At 37.4% G+C, this 19,057-nt stretch overlaps 4 protein-coding genes and 2 long non-coding RNA genes across 10 annotated transcripts; 2 read left to right on the forward strand and 4 right to left on the reverse strand.

Moving 5' to 3' along the window:
• Positions 1 to 6,180: 6,180 nt before the first annotated feature.
• Positions 6,181 to 7,441, reverse strand: LOC149270200 (uncharacterized). Its single transcript, XR_016271587.1, has 4 exons — positions 7,248 to 7,441; positions 6,867 to 7,177; positions 6,299 to 6,804; positions 6,181 to 6,236 (listed from the first exon to the last, which is right to left on the reverse strand). It is a non-coding gene; the product is annotated as an uncharacterized LOC149270200 (long non-coding RNA).
• Positions 7,442 to 7,611: 170 nt separating this feature from the next.
• LOC149270201 (uncharacterized) lies at positions 7,612 to 8,523 on the reverse strand. Its single transcript, XR_016271586.1, has 3 exons — positions 8,329 to 8,523; positions 7,764 to 8,265; positions 7,612 to 7,701 (listed from the first exon to the last, which is right to left on the reverse strand). It is a non-coding gene; the product is annotated as an uncharacterized LOC149270201 (long non-coding RNA).
• Positions 8,524 to 8,720: 197 nt separating this feature from the next.
• On the reverse strand, positions 8,721 to 14,204 carry LOC108611277 (uncharacterized). Of its 5 annotated transcripts, XR_016271583.1 has the most exons (8): positions 14,026 to 14,202; positions 13,709 to 13,961; positions 10,757 to 11,500; positions 10,505 to 10,692; positions 10,051 to 10,430; positions 9,462 to 9,986; positions 8,873 to 9,397; positions 8,721 to 8,818 (listed from the first exon to the last, which is right to left on the reverse strand). XR_016271583.1 is itself a non-coding variant. In XM_089476255.1 (3 exons), the coding sequence occupies exons 1-2, from the start codon at positions 14,125 to 14,127 to the stop codon at positions 13,722 to 13,724; spliced, it is 342 nt and encodes a 113-aa protein (XP_089332381.1). In that variant the 5' UTR covers positions 14,128 to 14,204; the 3' UTR covers positions 11,516 to 12,627; positions 13,709 to 13,721. The 5 variants fall into 5 exon arrangements, 1 of the variants encoding a protein (XP_089332381.1); XR_016271585.1 differs by having other exon boundaries at positions 9,333 to 9,397; positions 10,051 to 10,692; XR_016271584.1 differs by having other exon boundaries at positions 8,882 to 9,397; positions 10,051 to 10,692.
• Positions 14,205 to 14,252: 48 nt separating this feature from the next.
• Positions 14,253 to 15,515, forward strand: LOC108611172 (uncharacterized). The gene is made up of 2 exons (XM_018003660.2): positions 14,253 to 14,419; positions 14,480 to 15,515. Exons 1-2 carry the CDS (start codon positions 14,322 to 14,324, stop codon positions 15,366 to 15,368), a joined length of 987 nt encoding a protein of 328 aa, XP_017859149.1. The 5' UTR covers positions 14,253 to 14,321; the 3' UTR covers positions 15,369 to 15,515.
• On the forward strand, positions 15,470 to 16,209 carry LOC108611247 (mitochondrial transcription rescue factor 1). The gene is made up of 3 exons (XM_018003776.2): positions 15,470 to 15,771; positions 15,826 to 15,898; positions 15,964 to 16,209. The coding sequence occupies exons 1-3, from the start codon at positions 15,470 to 15,472 to the stop codon at positions 16,165 to 16,167; spliced, it is 579 nt and encodes a 192-aa protein (XP_017859265.1). The 3' UTR covers positions 16,168 to 16,209.
• On the reverse strand, positions 16,205 to 18,893 carry Nep7 (Neprilysin 7). The gene is made up of 2 exons (XM_018003558.2): positions 17,372 to 18,893; positions 16,205 to 17,315 (listed from the first exon to the last, which is right to left on the reverse strand). The coding sequence occupies exons 1-2, from the start codon at positions 18,518 to 18,520 to the stop codon at positions 16,308 to 16,310; spliced, it is 2,157 nt and encodes a 718-aa protein (XP_017859047.1). The 5' UTR covers positions 18,521 to 18,893; the 3' UTR covers positions 16,205 to 16,307.
• Positions 18,894 to 19,057: the final 164 nt, after the last annotated feature.

Raw genomic sequence — 19,057 nt, forward strand, 5'->3', positions numbered from 1 at the left:
AGCATGTTCCCAGCCAATGAAATCCAATTGGATCCAAATCCCAGTTGCTGCTTTTCCTGTTTCCTGTTGCTTCGTGGCTCGCATTGTTGCCGTTGGCATTTGAATAAAGTTGCAACAATGTTTGGTCCATAAGCACAATAAGTGCCGCTGACATGTTAAGGCAACGGCGCAGCAAGATTTATGGCCAAATGGCGCCAATTTCAAAAATTGAATTTTTACCAGGCTAATCAGAGGCGCATTTTACAAGTTTTTTATATTATATATATTTTCTTTTTTTCGGACACATGTCGCAAATCCCTAATGCCTAATGCGCTTATTTGTTGCGCTGCGAAAAACAACGCAGGAAAAACACCAAAAAATAGTGGAGAAAAAAGAAAATGTCATTTGGCACTTGACGAACAAGTTTTGATTAAATTGGATTGGAAAATGCTCATAACTGTCACACATGCCACAGAATGAGAATGAGAGTGAGAGTGTGTGAGTGTTGACAGTGTTTGACAAGTTACAGGACGAAAAACCACCCAAAAATCTTGTGCAATTTTTCAATAAACTCATCAAAGCATCGGCTTTGAACCCTCCAACATGCAGCATGTCCTGCGGCTGCTCGTAAACGCAATTTGATTTATGAACAAAGCCTAAAATTGAAAATTGTCCCATGGTCACTTTAATTTTTGAGTTATGCGACTTTAAAAACTACAAACACACACGTAATCCCTGTGAAAAACGAAGAGGGCAGAGGGGGAGTTGAACGTGCGCTACGTTGGCCGGAAGTGAATTATGTGAGGTTATGTAATGATGACACTGACACACACACACCCGTACACATACATACACAGACAGAGGCGGTACAGTTGTCAGCACTAGAGTGAAGACTGTACTTTTTGTAAATAAGCAAATGCCACGCGTCGCTTGTTAGCCCAGTCCGACTCCGACTCCGAGTACGACTCCAACTCCCGCAAAGTTAAAGAGCAGCAATCGGTTCAACCCTCGTGACCAGTCATCCACATTGTTCTTGTTCTTGCTGTTGGACGTTGAAGTGCCTTCATGGTTTTAGTGTCAGCTTATAGTTGTGACAATCCGTACTGAGCTGGTGATGACTATCAGACGAGTCCTTTTGGCTGTTGCTTCCACTGCCGCTGCCTCTGCTGCTGCTGTTGCGTGAAAGTGCGAAATATGCTCAACAATATAACCACTACAGCAACGGAACTATTTCATTTAACTCATTATACCCTATGTACATTCAAGTGGGATAAGCGGATATGATGCTTACGAGAAATCTTATCCCAGAGGATGACAGTATGGGCATTTTTATAAGCTTGTATTGACAGAATGTAGTCCCTCCGAAATCTGAGTTGTTCATATAGAAATATTCAATGAGTTCTGCTCAAAAAGTATAAAAAACATTTTTTAAGGGAACATTCTAATGTATATGATATCATATTATATATATATGCTATCAAGAACGAATAAATTTATAAGGTAAAATATCATTCTATTTAAATATGCAATAAACCGATATATTTAATATTTTGATGATATTTTTGAAGAACTACAACTCTTCTTTTGTTTCTCATGCTTCCTAGCTTATATATTTAAAAATCGTATACACATAGGCTTACCTATTTCTATAGTTCTTCAAAACCATGAAAACCAAATAATGAGCTTCTTCAAGACCTAGGGTATCTGCCAGCCTAACACACTCCAACCAGTCCTCTAGCACTGCTCAGCTTACACTCATCATTTACATAAATTATCTACTTGACCAAACTGGACGGAGCATGCCACGCATGCTTGAAGCGCATTGTCACAAAACCCTTTCGGCCGAAGTGGACGCACTTTGATCAGTTGCGCAATTATGCGAAATTGTTTTTTAATTAAATTATACGAGGAAAATATGTGCCATGGCTGCCGGCACCTGCTACGGCGCGCAATGAAAACTGAAAACTAAAAGCGAAAAATTGAAAATGGAAAACCTAAAACTGAAAGCTGACTGCCCCGACTAACCGAAACATGTTCATCTGTGTTGCACTGTGATATTTGAATCGCGTGCTTTTTCCACTGCCTGGAGCACTGTATTTTTCATGGGTTTTCGATTTTAATTGAAATTTATGCGCACATTCCACCCGTTCAGGGGCGGGGCGGTGCGATGCGGCCAGCCGGTTGTGGGCCATGGTCACGTGTTCGCCAAAAGAGTGTTGCAAATTGTTGGTAACAACTATGGGCGTGGCACGCCCACAGTGTCAGCCATGATTTACGTGCCGCACTTTTGTTATTTATGTCGCATGCAAAAACATTTTGTTATTGTTGTTGTTGTTTTTTTTTTTTTTTTAAGTGTAATTCTGTGTGTTCATGTGTAAAATTTGAAATTGTTGTAAATAATTACCCTAATGGCTCGCTGACTTGGCTGCTTGGCCGGCTGACTAGCTGGCGCCCAAGCCAATCTCCGCCCACTTTCAACCCCCGGGTACAGTTACGCAGTTAATTTGTGAGCCAGCATCGTCGCCATTTGTAATTAAGCTTAAACCGTTAATATTTTAGCCAGATAAGAGGCCATACCCTTACCCAAAAAAACAAAATAAAAGAGAGACAATTGCAACCGAGCGTAACTGACTTTGTAATACCTGCTTACGGGTAAAAGCTAAATATAAAATTTGTTCAAGTATGTTTCCACAGGTCTATAAGTAGATGCGGTAGATGGTATACAATTCTACGGCTAGAGAAGTCGAACTGCGAAAGATTTGATTTGTTTCGCCCAACGTGAATGTAGGTATATCATTTAAGTTTGATCTGTAGATAACATAAAAGGGAAACAACTTCCCAAGCTCTAGGGCCCAAGAGAAACTTGGAGATGTTGACTAGTGCTTAAAATTCAAGAAATGAAGAAGACATATCTTTCTAGAGTTGTTTGCAATTTAAACTGCAGATGATTACATACATTTATATACATTTTTATACATTTATATATTTAACATTTTGATTCTCAAACCAATATACTCAGTTCGCTCGATGAAAGCCTATGGAAAACCCCGTCGTAGATTTATGTGAACGCCAGGGCAAAAGTTTTGCCAAATTGTTTGAAAAACATTTCACGGTCCGGCGAAAGCGAAAATTCTCTGCTTTGGGTGTTAACTCGGGCTCGGAATCTCCATCTATGATATTCTGTTCACTTTGTCTTAATCTGCACTGCGCTTTCGCTCGTCGAAATTGGGCATGAAAATGAAAACGAAACTCTCTGCTTGTTTATTGGTGTTTGCAATCGGTGGAATTTAATTAGCCTGCCAAGTCGTTAGCAAGATTCGAAAAGTAAGATTCAGTAAAATATGCATGCGATTCAGTGGGTGGCCGGGGTTGAGGGCCGAGCATATCTAGACGCAACAAATATTTGGGCTCATTGACTCTATGTTCATTAAGGAAGACAGTCTGAAATCTAGCTTAGAATATGTTAATTCGAATATGTTATTATTCTTTCAGGTGCGAGTTAATGTGTTGACAGAAATCGAAATAATATTTGAAAACATGCAAAGGGTCTTCTCTATGCTCTTTTTGCTGTGAAGCTAACTTTTATTTAATTATCTGAAATTGAACAACTCTTTCACAGCCTGCGGACATAAAAAAATTTATGTATTTTAATGTGTAATTAATGTAATTTTTAAATAGTCAAAATAAAAATTTAAGTACTAATTGAATATTATATTATTAAAATATATTCTACATTAGAAATAAACTGGTGCATCTCAGTGTTTTACTTTAAGATCTCAAAAAAGAACAACAAAATTATAATACATATATTAATTCAATCTTCATTGAATAGTAATTGAATATGAACATTTATTTATATGAACAAGTATTTATTTTGGCGGCTGCGGGGTTTGGTGTTTGGGGCCATGTCGACGGATTTTTTTTGGGCATAGGTGCTGCCAAAATATCTCCGAGACGTTGCAGTCGGGCGTTACCAATTGCAGAATACTCATTCACATCCCATTAGCAGTTTAGTAGCTATGTTTTGAGTTTCTAGCTCAAATACTGTAGAAAATGTAGCTTTTGCCAGTTTGCCACGCCCCTAGCTCTTAAAATTGTAGGAGATATAAACTCTTACGGTTTGCCATGTCCCCTGGGGGTGGAGATGTATCCACGATAGCTCTTTGTACTTGGATGGTCAAAATGGATGGTTGGATGGTTGAAAAGTCATATATCCACCATAGCTTGTTGTTCTTGATTCAGCTTTCTAGCTCTTCAACTAATATGATTTTAGGCATATCGGAAAACTCATCCTCCAATTCGCCAAGTGGGCGGATCGGGAATATTTTTGCACTATAAATCGGAGATTGCGTGCTTACGGACAGACGGACGGTCAAAACGGACATGCACAAAAGCAATATACTCACTTCACTTTCGTTAATGAATGCAAAAAGCCACTAACTCTGGAAGTATATCATTTCACAGTTCGAATTCACAAGAGAGACGACTTCTAATTCAGCGATGCGGCATTCTTAAATCACTGAAAAACATATCTATATATATACATAAATGAAAAAATTGAACTACGATGACCTTTTCGAATCTCTACTATCAGCGCCGATTTAACATTTTCTCCTTATAAAATGTATTTCTTTATTATTTATAAACACAAATTGAATATTTTTTATTTAAACTTAATTCCATCAAATAATATCAACTAATTTATAAGAAAAAAGAGCTTTTAAAGTATACGGGCTACTTTTTGTGCTAGATTATCTGCATAGAGCAAAAAAAAAGATTATTATATATCATATTTTCATAATATCATAATTTTTCTTACTATGAGTGTTAAAACTATTAGAAATAAAAATGTTCGTGTGATTTGGGGGTTGCGGTTCCACTTCGATATTCACTGGCCTTTGCCTTCGCCTTGGCCTTGGCCTTGGCCGTAGTTTCGGCCGTCGACGTCGTTTTAAGCCCATTGGTGCTGCCAAAGTATCACCAAGACATAAGAATATCACAAAAATTAAAAGCCACTGAAACTGGAAGTATTTCATTTCGAAGCTGTCTCAGTTCGAATTCACAAGAGAGACTACTTCCAATTCAGTGATGCGGCATTCTTCAATAATTACAGATCACATATAAGTATATTTATGTATATACTTATATATATCAGTGACAAATTTAATTGCGATGACCTTTCCGAATCTCTATTATCAGCGTGGATTTAGCCTTGCAGAGTTTGCAAGCTTTGAAGCGTTGAAGTAAACAAGCAGCTAATATTCTCTAAAAATTTAAAATTGAATAGACATTTATATACACTTATCAACTTTATTTAAATACATATAAATACAAAACAAAATAAACAGCAGCTTAGCCAATGTGAATATCTGCAATGACCAAGAAAATTTTGTGAAAAATTTTTCAATAAATATTTAACTTCATTATTATTATAACTTACTATTGTGATGTATATTTATATTAATTTTTGGCAGTTTGAAGCGGGGCATTGCTTTGCGCTTTGGTGCTGCCAAAACATCGCTGAGGCACAAAAAAATGCCAACAATAAAAAGCCACTGAAACTTAAAGTATTTCATATCGAGTATAGGTAAGAATGTTTTAGCAAATATGTAGGGAGTTTGCGCGCAGATGAAGCTGTCACAGCTTGAGCTCACGTGGAAGACTTCAAATTAATCAGCAATGCAAAATTCTTAAATTATTAAAAATTACTAAGAAACTGAGCTGCGACGACCTATTTATTGTAATCTCTGTTATCAGCTTGGAATTAACGTTCAGCAAGAAAGCGAAAGTAATTCCCCAAAAAGTTTACAAAAAACCCAATGTGAAAGCCAGCGGGTATTCTCAACGCAAAGATCAACATCAAACACGATAGCACAATCACTGGGCATTCGTATAGTATATAACTCTTCAATATCGATATATTAGCAATGTTGCGCCCTCTGCTGTAGCTTAAGATTTTGAATTAATAAATAGAAAGAAAACAAGTCCTGAGTCCCTAAATCAACCGAGTCCCTTATTAGAGACTGGCACATAAATCAAGAATTTCATTTTGAAAATTAGTTGCTGTAACTATTCGATATTACGGAGGCCGTTGAAGAGCCTAGAATATAAATTTGCTTATTAACTAACTGAAAGAAGCAAAATATTACAAGGAAATTTGATCCCACATTCTGCATTCCTTAATTAAAACTTGTTTTCATATAACTCCATAAATCTAATTTATTGAGAAGGTGCAGCATGGCTTTTTTGAGTGACTTCTGCAAGAAAAAGCTAAATGTAAGAAAAACATAAACATTATTTATTATTAATAATAACTTACTTATACCACCAACGTCGACTGAAAGGAAAGGAAAGCTGAAATCAAGAAATGGACGCGGCTCTGGTGAAACAGCACCGATGCATAAAACAAAGAATAGAAGCAAAGGACATTTTGACTTGAAGAATTTCATTTTAAATTCAGTTGAGAGCTGAAGTTGTCACAATTAGAAATCGCTTGAAAGACTATTTCTTTTGCATCGCAGAGATATTCTTTAATACGCTGTGAAACTGTCCAATAACTTAATAAGCATACATAAATTGTATTATAAGCGAAAAATAACTGTGAAAGACTTTTCGCCTCTTACTATTCCCCTCAACTTGCGGTAAATAGCAATAGTTATTCATTATCGATTTATGAACGATATTACAGCAGCTTGTGAAGAACCTAAAATATGATTATTAAATAACGAAAAGAAGAAATTTGATCCCACATTCTTCATTCCTTTATATAAAATTCCATAAATCAAATTTATTTAAAAGGTTGAACTTTTGTTCTTCGGTTTATTGCTGCAAGCAAAAACTAAATGTAAGTAAAACGTGAAAATTATTTATGACGAATTAAAACTTACTTATACCACCAACGTCGAGTGTGAAGAGTGGAACGCTTAAATCTAAAAAGGGAAGCGGCTCTGGTGAAACATCACCGATGCATAAGACAAATAAGAGAAGCAAAGCTGATTTTGACTTGAAGAATTTCATTTTAAAATCAGTTGAGAGCTGACGTTGTCACTAGGAGAAATCGGTTGAAAGACTATCTAATGCAACGAACCGATATTATTAAATACACTTCAGAATCTTTATTAGCATACGTAAATTGCATTATGGGCGTAAAGATGTGTGAAAAAATTCCATGCAAATAACTTATTAGATTAGCCTATATCTGAAAAAAAAAAAAAAATACTGAAATGTAAGAAAAACATATGTAAATTATTTTTAATAAATGAACTTACGAATACCACCAACGTTGATAGTTAGGATTGGCACGGTTAAATCTAGAAAGCGAAATTGGTTTACTACTATTTCAGTGTTGCGTAAAGCAAGGAATATGAGAAAACGGGGTTTCAACTTGAAGAATTTCATTTTGAATATTAGCTGAGAGCTGAAGTTGTCACAGTTTCAAATCGCTTGAAGGACTGTTACTTATACTTTAATGCGATATTCTTCAATACGTTACCAAATTGTCTTACTACCTAATTATAATGCTTAAATGTGTGAAAATATATATTAGAGCACAGCCCCTGAACGATATTACGGCAATTGCTGTGAAGCTCATCATTCAAGATTCCTTAATAAATAATAAGAAAACACATGCCCTGACATTTTACACAGAAAAATGATATATTTTATTATAGAAGCTTAGTTTTTTACAATTCCATGCAAATAACCTATTAGCTTAGCCTATGTCTGAAAGAAAAACTGAAATGTGAGTAAAACATATGTAAATTATTCTTAATAAATGAACTTACGAAAACCACCGACGTTGACTGTAAAGATGGGTACGGTTAAATCTAGAAAGCGAAATTGGCTTACTTCTATTTCAGGGTTGCGTAAAGCAAGGAATATGAGAAAATGGGGCTTCAACTTGAAGAATTTCATTTTGAATATTAGCTGAGAGCTGAAGTTGTCACAGTTTCAAATCGCTTGAAGGACTGTTTCTTATACTTCGATGCGTTATTCTTAAATATGTTAAGAAATTGTCTTATTACCCAATTATCATGCTTAAATGTGTGAAAATATATATTAGAGCTGTATCGTCTCTCAGTATTCCCCTGGACCCTTCTTAAATAGCAATAAGTATTCATTATCAACCGTTAAACGGTGTTACGGCCCATAACTCAAGATTTTCTAATAGACAATTAAAAAAGCAAGCCACACAAAATTTTACATTGCAATATCTTCATTTACTTATAGAATCTTCTTTTTATACAGTCGGCAAGCATCTAATTTATTTACGCTACCATTCTATGTCTGCAACGAAAAATTATATATAAAAGAAAACTATGAAAATTATTTCAATGAATTATAGCTTACATATGCCACCATTGTGGATTGTTGCGTTTGGTACATTTATATGTAAAAAGCGATTCTGCTCTGCCAATACATCAGCATTTCGTAAAGCAAGAAGTACAAGGAAATGAGATGCTAACTTGAAGAACATCATTTTGAATATCAGTTGGGAGATGAAATTGTTACAGATCGAAATCTCTCGAGCGACTATTTCTTAGGCAACAAAGCGATCGTCTCGCATTTAGCGTTGTGAAATTGTCTAATTGCCTAATTATCGTACATAACTTGTATTATAAGCGAAAACATTTCTGTAAAATAGCAATAAGTATTCATTATCGACTAATAAACGATGTTACGGCCTCTGATGAAGGGCTAGTTTTTTTTAATAATAAAAAAGAAAAAGTCATGACAGAATGTTAAATTGCAAATTATTTATTTATAGAAACTTGGTTTTATACAATTCCATGCATCCATCTAATTTAATTACAATCTCAAGCTTAGCCTTAGCCCACGTCTGCAAAAAAAATTAAATGTTGAAATTTATTATTTGCTTTGAATTATAGCTTACGTAGACCACCATTGTTGACTGTTAGGCCTGCCACGTTTAAATTTAAAACGCGTTGATTCTCGTTCAATACATCAACGTTGCATAAAACGAGGAATACAAGAAAATGAGATGCCAACTCGAAGAATTTCATTTTGAATATTAGTTGAGAGCTGAAATTGTCGCAGTTTCAAATCGTTCGAAAGACTATTTCTTATACAGCGAAGCGATATACCTAAATATGTTGTAAAATTGTCTAATTTCATAACCTATCCTCATGCTTTAATTGCATTATAAATGTGTGAAAATAACTATTTAAGTGGTTTCGTCACTCAGTATTACCCTGGACCCTTGTTAAGTAGCAATAAGTATTCATTTTCGATTGATTAACGGAATTACGGCCCATACCTCAAGATTTTTTAATAGACAATGGAAAAAAGCAAGCCTCGCAAAATTTCACATTGCAATATCTTCATTTACTTACAGAATCTTCATTTTATACAATCGGCAAGCATCTAATTTATTTACAATTTCAATCTTAGCCTATGTCTGCAATGAAAATTTATATATAAAAGAAACCTATGAAAATTATTTGCGATGAATGATTACTTACGTACGCCACCATTGTTGATTGTTGCGATATCAATGTTTACATCTAAAAGGCGTTGATTCTCCACCAATACATCAACATTGCATAAAACGAGGAATACAAGAAAATGAGGTTCCAACTTGAAGAATATCATTTTCAATATTTGTTGAGAGCTGAATTTGTGTCAGTTTCAAATCGCTTGAAAGACTGTTTCTTATGCAGCGAAGCGATATACTTGAATACGTTCTAAAATTGTCTGATTTTATAAACTATTCTCATGCTTAAATTGCATTATAAATGTGTGAAAATAACTATTTAAGTGGTTTCGTCACTCAGTATTACCCTGGACCCTTGTTAAGTAGCAATAAGTATTCATTTTCGATTGATTAACGGAATTACGGCCCATACCTCAAGATTTTTTAATAGACAATGGAAAAAAGCAAGCCTCGCAAAATTTCTCATTGCAATATATTCATTTATTTACAGAATCTTCATTTTATACAATCGGCAAGTATCTAATTTATTTACAATTTCAATCTTAGCCTATGTCTGCAATGAAAAGTTATATATAAAAGAAACCTATGAAAATTATTTGCGATGAATGATTACTTACGTACGCCACCATTGTTGATTGTTGCGATATCTATGTTTACATCTAAAAGCCGTTGATCCTTCACCAATACATCAACATTGCATAAAACGAGGAATACAAGTAAATGAGGTTCCAACTTGAAGAATATCATTTTCAATATTTGTTGAGAGCTGAAATTGTGTCAGCTTCAAATCGCTTGAAAGACTGTTTCTTATGCAGCGAAGCGATATACTTGAATACGTTCTAAAATCGTCTGATTCTATAAACTATTCTCATGCTTAAATTGCATTATAAATGTGTGAAAATAACTATTTAAGTGGTTTCGTCACTCAGTGTTCCCCTCGACTTCAGTTAAATAGCAATAAGTATTCATTACCGACTGATAAACGATGTCATGGTCCCTGTCAAGGATCATTAATTAAAAGAGCCCATTAAAAATTCAGCGTATACTGGATTTCGTAAACACCATAAATACTTTATCTGGGCGACGAACCGAGGCGATTTAAAACTATCCGTCTGTCTCAAGAAGTAAAAGAGAATATTTTAAAGGAATACAATCCCTTTTTGGAATCCAACACTCTTCATTCATTTACAAATGCTTGACTTAAAAAAATTCTAAATATCTAATTTTTTGGCCATCCCAAGATTAGCCAGTGTTCATATCTGCAAGGAAGAATTGAGTGCAAGCTAAACATATTGAAAATATTTCAGAAATATTATAGCTTACTTATACCACCAACATCAATTGTAAACAGTGGTAGGTGTAAATTCAAAAATGGTCGCGGCGCTGCCAAATTATCCCGGATACTTAAGGCGAGGACAACAAGAAAAATACCTTCCAACCTGAGCCAGAGTTTCATTTTGATGTTAGTTTAGATTAGTTGAAATAGTGTGAAAGACTGTTTCTTATAATTCGCATTGATTTTCTTAAATACTTTGTGAAGTGCTCTAATTACATTTTAGAATCTTTACTATCATGCTTCAATTGCATTAGAAGCGAAAAAAATGCGTGAAATAACTCTTTAAGTTTTTATATACCTACAATATTTTATATTCTATGTATGTATGAGATGTGATAAAAAAAATTCACATTTAAGCTTGACACAATTTACATATACAGTGGACCCTCGGTTAACGAACGCCCAAGCCCAATGTTTCATAAGATTAACAAAATTGTTATCGAACATTGTCACAATGAGCAATGGCTCATTGTAAAAGTCTACAATAAGAAATAAAGAAAATTATATCATTAATTAACTTGCTTCATTACAACTAACTATTGAAATGATTGCTTATCTGTACGATTCGGCGGTAAAAATATTAGTCATCAATATAATTATATTTATTTCTATACTTTATTATTAACTATTACAAAATTAATATTATTTGAAAACCACTAATTTATACATATATAACTTATTTCTATACATATATGTATTTCAAAAATATTAAGCTTGATGGGATGGGATATCTGTAAAGGGAAAGAAAACTTGATAAAATCATATAAAACATATAAAAAAGAAAATTTCATGAAAATATATAAATTATTATTATGTTTTAATTATTATTATGGCTACTGTTAATTGAGGCCAATATACTTGGCATCGCACATCAGTGCTCTCGAAATTCCCCGGATGTATAAGGCAACAAGAAAATACCACTGAAACATGAATAATTTCATTTTGAATATTCAAAATAATCAACGTGTTACGTCACAGTTTGAAGTAAATGCGAGATTGCTAAATGCGAAAGTGTCTAGAGGCCTTTGAGTTGCAATGAATTTTGAGCCCCGAAACAAAATGTGCCAATCGGAGAGCAAAGCGTGTTTTGACCCATTGAGCAAGTATAGGGTATGTCTATTCATTGGAATAGACTAATATAAACATGCATAAATTGCATTATAAGCGACGTAAATAAAAGATTTTAAGTGCTCAAATGCGTGGAATCAGGCACTGATGCCGCTTCGCCCCTCGGAATACGGTTCGGCTTGCGTTAAATAGCCATAACTATTCATTATCGACATATAAACGATGTTACGGCCCCTGTCGAAGTGCTCATAACTTCAGATTTTATATTAAATAAACGAGACAAAGCGAACCCAAACAAAATGTCACGCAGAAGAGGGGAGGGTTAGGCGTCCAGGCAGAGAGAGAGAAAGAGGCACACATATGCACGAGAATCCTTTTGACCCACAAAATTGAATATGTACATACATATATATACATATTTATATGTATGTAATGCATGAGAACCCTTTCTTCTGGTGCTACATCCTGCGTAATTCAATATTTGACTATATGAGATTTATGGCCACAGGGGCTAGCGAGAAGCTTCCGGCGTTACAGAGAGAGTGAGAGAGAGCGGCGTCCTCTTTTTTTTTTCCTTTTTTATTTGTATAAAGTATAATTTTTGATTTAGTGCGATTTTCGTGTCAACGCTGAGCCCTGATGTCGCGCAAAGGGTTAACGCAATAGTTTTGCAATATCCATGGTGCCAAGAGTGGAAAATACGTTTCTGTTTGCTTTGGCCAATGGCGGATATGAGACCACATGCTGGTAGTTATAGTCCCAGGACAGGCAGGACAGGCGGGTGGCTTAGCTTGAAGGGGCCATGGAAAAGGAAAAACAATGGCATTTATTGCCATGTTGAACGATTATTTGATTTTTCACGCACTTAACAACAAACACGAAACTTAAAAACAAACAAAAAATAAAGCGAATGGAAAGTATCGGGCTTGCAAATACCCTATAATGAGTAAATGAGATAGTATATCTAGAGTTGCCTGCAGTGAACAATTATATTGCCTAAAATTAGGTACACTAACACTAACATATAGATATTCTGTTTATAGATACATACATATGTATATACAATTTCTGATAGATATATTCAAATGATTTTACCACATATAATGTATATAGCTAGACATATTTCTCAAATTTTTATATATATTTTTATGTATTATATATTATTCACAATATTTTCTACTATACCCAATAATCATATCCTTCTCATATTATACAATTACTAGAAATTTGTCAATATATTCGAAAATCTCCATAATACTTAAGACACCAACTTTAAGCATATGTATGCTATTCAAGATTTTTTCTTCCAGCTGTCAAAACGAAATTCCCTACCCGAAACAACTACAATAGGTATAAAGTAGCAACAATCCCACATTGATAGCGAGAGATGCGCGTAAAAATTTATTTTTATTATTATGTAAAATATATCAGACAGGAGCAGTAGCAGCAATGGCAGACAGTAGAAAGTCAAAAATTCAATAGATGCATGGCTGGCAACAAATTGCTTTGTTTGTCGACCTTCCCATTGAATTCGAGTGGGAATTAGTTGAGGGAAAGCGCCCACACGCTTATCAAATGGGGTTGGCACGGCGACAGGATGCAAATGCCAGTTGATAAGGCGTTAAAAATGTTTTGCCAAAAACCAATTTGCCGAGCAGAAAATTTGCATATGAGTGTGTTATATGTATATATGTTATATACTGGCAGCTGGAAGAAGTACGTAATCAAAGGGTTGCGTACGGCCGGAAGCGAAGGGCGTGAAAATTTATTGCAGGTTGCATTAAATTTAATTTGAAGCGTGCGCGGAAACTTTAAAATGTGGCGCTCTTTCCGTGATACAAAAAGCTATTTTGATATGTTGATTGAGTTACCTGTGTGCTCTTATCATTGGCGCCCCTTCATTTCCTCGATTTGCTTGAGCAGCAACTGCATACGATCCTTCATCAGGGGCTGGCCACGCTGTGTGCGCTTGCTGATGACTTTGGTCTTCTCCAGGCGCTGCTTTTTGTACGCCTTGATGCGTGCCTCCTTCTCGGCCTTAATCTTTTCACGTTCCGCCTGCGCTGCAGCAGCCTTTTGCTTCCGTATCATATTTCGTATTTCAGGTTTATTTGGTTTCTTGTCCTAATAAACAATGCAAATTGTATACGCCTCGCCGACTTGTTGTTATACAGTGTTTTTTACATACCGATTTCTGTTGTTTTTTCTTGAAGTTGGGCTTCTGTTTTTGACCAGCCCTTGCAGGCTTTTTATTAAATTTTCCCAAATTTTTTTGCGGTTTTGGTTTCATTGTTTTCTTTTTGTAAATAAGTTTATAAACACAGCGGCACGTGTGGAAAACAGCTGATTACAAACATTTCATTACTTTACAGCACTACTATTGGAAACTTTATCGATAATCGTGGTATTTTTGGTCAAATTTGGCGCATTTATACAAATGTCACTCGCGTGGACCAAACATATTTCTATTCAGTTTGAACTGCAATGAGTTTGACAGAAATTAAACAGAAAGAAGGCAAAGCTAAGAAGAATGTGCTGCCCAAGCTGCGCACTCTATTGGCCAATCCATATAAACAGCACAGGTAAGTCAAATGTAATTTCGCACACAAAGTCCCCAAACTAAGCTAAATAATTCGTTCCAGCCCCGTGCTGCCCGAAAGCGAGTTGCTGGAACTGCAACAAATATTTAAATCTACTTTAAATGAAAGTGCTCATACACAGCAAAAATTTGTGACCCAGAATCACATACACCTGGGCTTGGAAAGCTCACTACGGGCTATTAATGGACGGCGGTTCTCCTGCGTTTTCATTTCTCTCAGCTTAAGGCCTTCCCACCTAGTGCGTCTTATTGCAACCACAGCTAGTGTCAAAGTTCCAACAGCTCCCATCTATGCGCAACCCAAATTGGAGGATCTCACACATGAGATATTTGGAGTACGAGCGTTAGCGCTAGTATTGCCGATAGACCTAAACAGCATAAGCTCCAAATTGGCCAAATGGGTGGAAGTCCGAAAAAAACCTGTGGTCAAAAAAGTCGTAAAGCCTGCCTCCAAAAAGACTGGAAAGAAACGCAAGGCGATAGAACAAGTTCTTATTAATACAGAAAATGAACCACAAGCGGTAAAGACAGCTCCAACAGAAGAAAAGGAATGGAGTGGTGATTACATATCGTGTGCAAGTGATGGAGCCGTATTAAGGATTAGCCAATTGGATGCGCAAACAGAGGCGGAGCAGTTAAGCATAGCGCTTAGCAAGCTTGGCAAGAAAAGTGCAAATAAAACAGAAATACCGGATGTCAAAAATACGAAACCGGAAGAAGACAATGAAATAATAACATTGGCAGCTAATGAGCCAATGGAAGTAGATACAGCTGAGGCTGCCGAAGACGATGAATTTCTGCCTGCTGAGCTGACAAATTATCAGCCGTTAACTCAGCATCTGATCTGTGCGAATCCAAACAAGAAACCCAAAAAGAAACGAAACAAAAACAAAAAGCAAACAAACCAACCGCCACAAAAAAAATCCAACTGATGGTTGGCAACGCCAACAGCTAAAACAGCTGTTGAATTTTAGGTTATGTATCGTTTGTATATTATTTTATTGTTATCGTAATTTTAAAAGGCCGCATAAAAATGCTGCGCAGCATACGGCAAATTGTACGAATACGGAAATGTTTAACTCCACCGCTATTTAATTTAACCAATGCAACAACAGCAACGGGGACACTGAGAGTGGTCAAACAAGCATCGTTGCATACAAGTTCAGTTTCATATAAATATGACAAGAAATCATCGCGAAAGTCGGACGACATTGACTCGGATGATGAAGACGATGATGAATTTAAAGACGAACGTGATTCCAAAGTAGTTAAAACGAAAGTGAACTCATTGCGTGCGGATTTAATACTAAAATCCGGACTAGGCTTGGCCAGAAAGTAAGTATTTCATACAACAAATTGCGCTCAATGAAATGAACTCAATATTTATAGCAAAGTGGAACAGAAATTCTATGAGAGCAAAATCCGCGTAAATGGAAAGAAGTTGATGAAAAAGAGCGAGCAGGTGAGTTAAGATCGTCAACAGCAACCGATTTTGTCACATAATGCTATTCTTAATTCTATCTGCAGCTCGAGGTTGGAGACGAGATTGATGTAATACGCGGCTACAGTCAGACGAATCCCTCTCATTTGGTTATCGCACGTGTTATTATACTCTCTGCCGGAGAGCGTGATGACGGACTCAGTGTTAGTTTGCGTCGCTATAAATCGCTGCTGATCGAGAACTACAGCGGCCCAAATGCCTACAAATCATCAGAGCCCGTGCAACACTAAACCGCAGAATACGAATAAATATAATCAACAAACACCATTTTATGTGGCATGCCTTGTATTTACATTTATGTGACACAAACACGTCTTAATCAATTATTTCATGGATTGTTCCTCTTGCTTATCAGCTCCGAATTACGTCGTTACCAGACGCGGCATTTGCTCGCTATCGGATGCATTGGACTGCCACGCTCGCAATGGTATGCTTGCGCAAAGTCGTCGTTGTTGGTGACGGCACCGAGCACCCTATACTTGTCCATGGGATGCTCGTCGGTTAGCTCCTCCCAATAGTGCTTCTCCTCGTAGTCGGCACACCAAAGCTGCGCAAAGCCAAGGAAGAACAATTGCTCCGGCGACAGATCCAGGCCAGGCATCTGCTCATCCCGATCCACATACGAGGCATTATTCTCGCCATTCAGTTGCAGCTGTTTCATGTGATTGCGATATGCACTCATAGATTCGCGCAAACCTCCGCTGTCTGCAATACTCTCGTCCTTTGTCTGATTGCCGTTAATGTTGCGATTGATTTCCGGTATAAGATAGTTATTGAAATGATCCACAAAGCACATGGAACGCTCGTTGAACACCTCGCCCGACTTTTTCGACCACCAATAGCGTGATGTACCATTGCTATCGTACGTGGCCCCAATAGTGTCAAAACCATGGGTCAACTCGTGGCCCACCAGGTAGCCGAGGGTTCCAAACTTCAGTGAGTTTGGCCACGCTTGATCGTAGCTCGGCGGGTGGAGTATGCCGGCCATAACATTAATGGAGTTGTCCAAATTGTAATAGAAGGCATTCACTTGCATGCCCACCAGCAGCTCCAGCGGCTTCGTGTCATTCGTCAGGCTCTTATGATGTATGCCGAGATAACGCTTCATATAGGTGCTAAAGCGCTTCAAATTTATATTATTTTCCGGAAAATTATTGGGTTTAACAGTCAGATTACTTATTGCACGTATCAGACTTTCTGAAAGATTTTTATCCTGGAATGCACCGATGCGAGTGACAATTGTTGACTCCTTCAGCAGCGCCTCCTTACGCGTCTCCGCGTCCAACCAATTGGCATTATCAAGAAACGTGAGATGACTCTTGCGCAGCTCCGAAATGATGTTGGCAACCTCGGCACTTGCCTCTTCCGTGAAATATTTCTAAGCAAACAGGAAAGCTATTAAATTGGATACAGTGGAGTTGAGGCAATACGAACCACAAAGTAAAGCTTGTCCAGCAGATAGGGCATCGAGTATTGGATCGTAAGTATGCAGTGATCTCGCTGATATTTAGCAGCCTTTAACTTGGCGTCCATGGTGTAAAGCAACTTCATGGCCATATAGTTGGCGGCGGCCACTTTGTGCTTGGCGCACACCTTATCCAGCTCGTAGTAGAAAAAGTCACAGTAGCGCTCAGCTGGATACGGGTCAAAACGTAGGTTATTCCAAGAAATCTCATAGTATTGCTTCCATTGGGGAAATGGCTCTGTGAAAAATTCATCCGTCAGCAGATCACACTTGTCCGAATCCTCCTCGAAGCGATCTGCGATCTTCAGGACCTCACGCCAGAAGGCAAAAATACCGGCAATGACCTCGACAATCTTCTCTTCGGGCAGGCCGTAAGCCTGCAGATAGCCTCGCATGCGCTTCTCATTGAGCTTGTAGCCTTTGGTGTCATTGGTGGCGATGTTGTCGCTGTGCACAATATAGTCGAAGCCCAACTCGGGCAGCCTGAAGTATGGCATGAACGGATATTGCTGCAGGTGTTTTTCATAGATGAGCCCTTGGGCGCCATAGTTGGTCAAGTGGGAGCTCATGTTGAACCAGCTGAAATTTGAAGCCAGCCAAGCTTCGCCCTCGACTGCGGGGAAGCCACCAACAGACTTGATAAGCGCCAGATAAGCGGGGTCGGCTGCTGGCAGCGGATACAGCTCAGCGTTAAGGCATGCGTTATAGAATTGTTGTGTAATCCTCAGCTCAGCCCCATAGCCAAGATCCTCGGCCAGCGTTGTGTTCGCCAACAGCAGCTCCTCGGCCACATCGGCCAGCGTGTAAACAATGTCCAGAAGATTGCTACGCTTGTGCTGGGACTGTCGCTCCTGCTTCACATTCTTCCAGTTGCCACACGCGTACTCGTAAAAATCATCACAGGGCGCCACGCTGCGATTCATATAACTGAGCATTTGGGTCGCATAGGCCCTCAAATACTCAACATTGGGATTCGCTGGAATGGTGTTATCAATTGTGGCGTCATCAATCTCGGGTTTTGTCTCCGCTGCGGGCTTCGCTACGCAAGTAGCGAATAAAACGCTGACCGTTAAGGCAACAGCGCATATCAATGAATTTATTTTTTTAATCTCAATCATTTTCCTTTTCAACTGCGCGTTTACCCTTTCACAAATACAAAAGTGTAATCTACACAAGACAGTCTATGAGTTTTGATCGATGGATTTGAACTAATGAAAATAATTACGCGCTCTCGAGAGGGAACTTTTTGCGCGTCTAATTCATTCAGAATCTAATTTCAAACTGTGTGGCCCGGCGGAACACACAAATTTGCTAGCATTAGCTCTCGCTGTTATTATCCGCGTACGTCGGTGTGCTGATAACAAATACATTATGTCGTTAAATCGAAAACATGACCTATTCTAAGCGTGGCAGATAACGTGCGTAGTATATTCTCTCATTAGCCAATTTAATGCGGCGTCCGTTTCGAAATTAAGTGCGCGCCACAGATTCAATCAAATTTATAGTTACCAACACCCAACGACTGATTTTTTTCATCGATAGACTCGATAAGTCCCCAGGTAACGATTAAAAAAGGTATGCTGTTTCCTAGCTGGCAAATTGCAAATAACCCTCTTCATATATTTTTCATTTGCTTGCAATGATTTATGCCATGA

The sequence above is a fragment of the Drosophila arizonae genome, chromosome 2 (genome assembly GCF_054131065.1).
Source record: "Drosophila arizonae isolate 15081-1271.41 chromosome 2, UAZ_ARI_1.0, whole genome shotgun sequence".
Lineage (NCBI taxonomy): Eukaryota > Metazoa > Arthropoda > Insecta > Diptera > Drosophilidae > Drosophila > Drosophila arizonae.

What these genes read in the sequence shown, in the direction of transcription:
- LOC108611277 (XM_089476255.1), bottom strand. Translation starts at nt 14,127, where the DNA reads ATGAAACCAAAACCGCAAAAAAATTTGGGAAAATTTAATAAAAAGCCT. An exon ending in AGAAAAAACAACAGAAATCG is followed by an intron (nt 13,962 to 14,025) that starts GTATGTAAAAAA and finishes ATTGTTTATTAG; the next exon opens with GACAAGAAACCAAATAAACC.
- LOC108611172 (XM_018003660.2), top strand. Translation starts at nt 14,322, where the DNA reads ATGAGTTTGACAGAAATTAAACAGAAAGAAGGCAAAGCTAAGAAGAAT. An exon ending in AATCCATATAAACAGCACAG is followed by an intron (nt 14,420 to 14,479) that starts GTAAGTCAAATG and finishes AATTCGTTCCAG; the next exon opens with CCCCGTGCTGCCCGAAAGCG.
- LOC108611247 (XM_018003776.2), top strand. Translation starts at nt 15,470, where the DNA reads ATGCTGCGCAGCATACGGCAAATTGTACGAATACGGAAATGTTTAACT. An exon ending in GGACTAGGCTTGGCCAGAAA is followed by an intron (nt 15,772 to 15,825) that starts GTAAGTATTTCA and finishes CAATATTTATAG; the next exon opens with CAAAGTGGAACAGAAATTCT. An exon ending in TGATGAAAAAGAGCGAGCAG is followed by an intron (nt 15,899 to 15,963) that starts GTGAGTTAAGAT and finishes TTCTATCTGCAG; the next exon opens with CTCGAGGTTGGAGACGAGAT.
- Nep7 (XM_018003558.2), bottom strand. Translation starts at nt 18,520, where the DNA reads ATGATTGAGATTAAAAAAATAAATTCATTGATATGCGCTGTTGCCTTA. An exon ending in TGGACAAGCTTTACTTTGTG is followed by an intron (nt 17,316 to 17,371) that starts GTTCGTATTGCC and finishes CTGTTTGCTTAG; the next exon opens with AAATATTTCACGGAAGAGGC.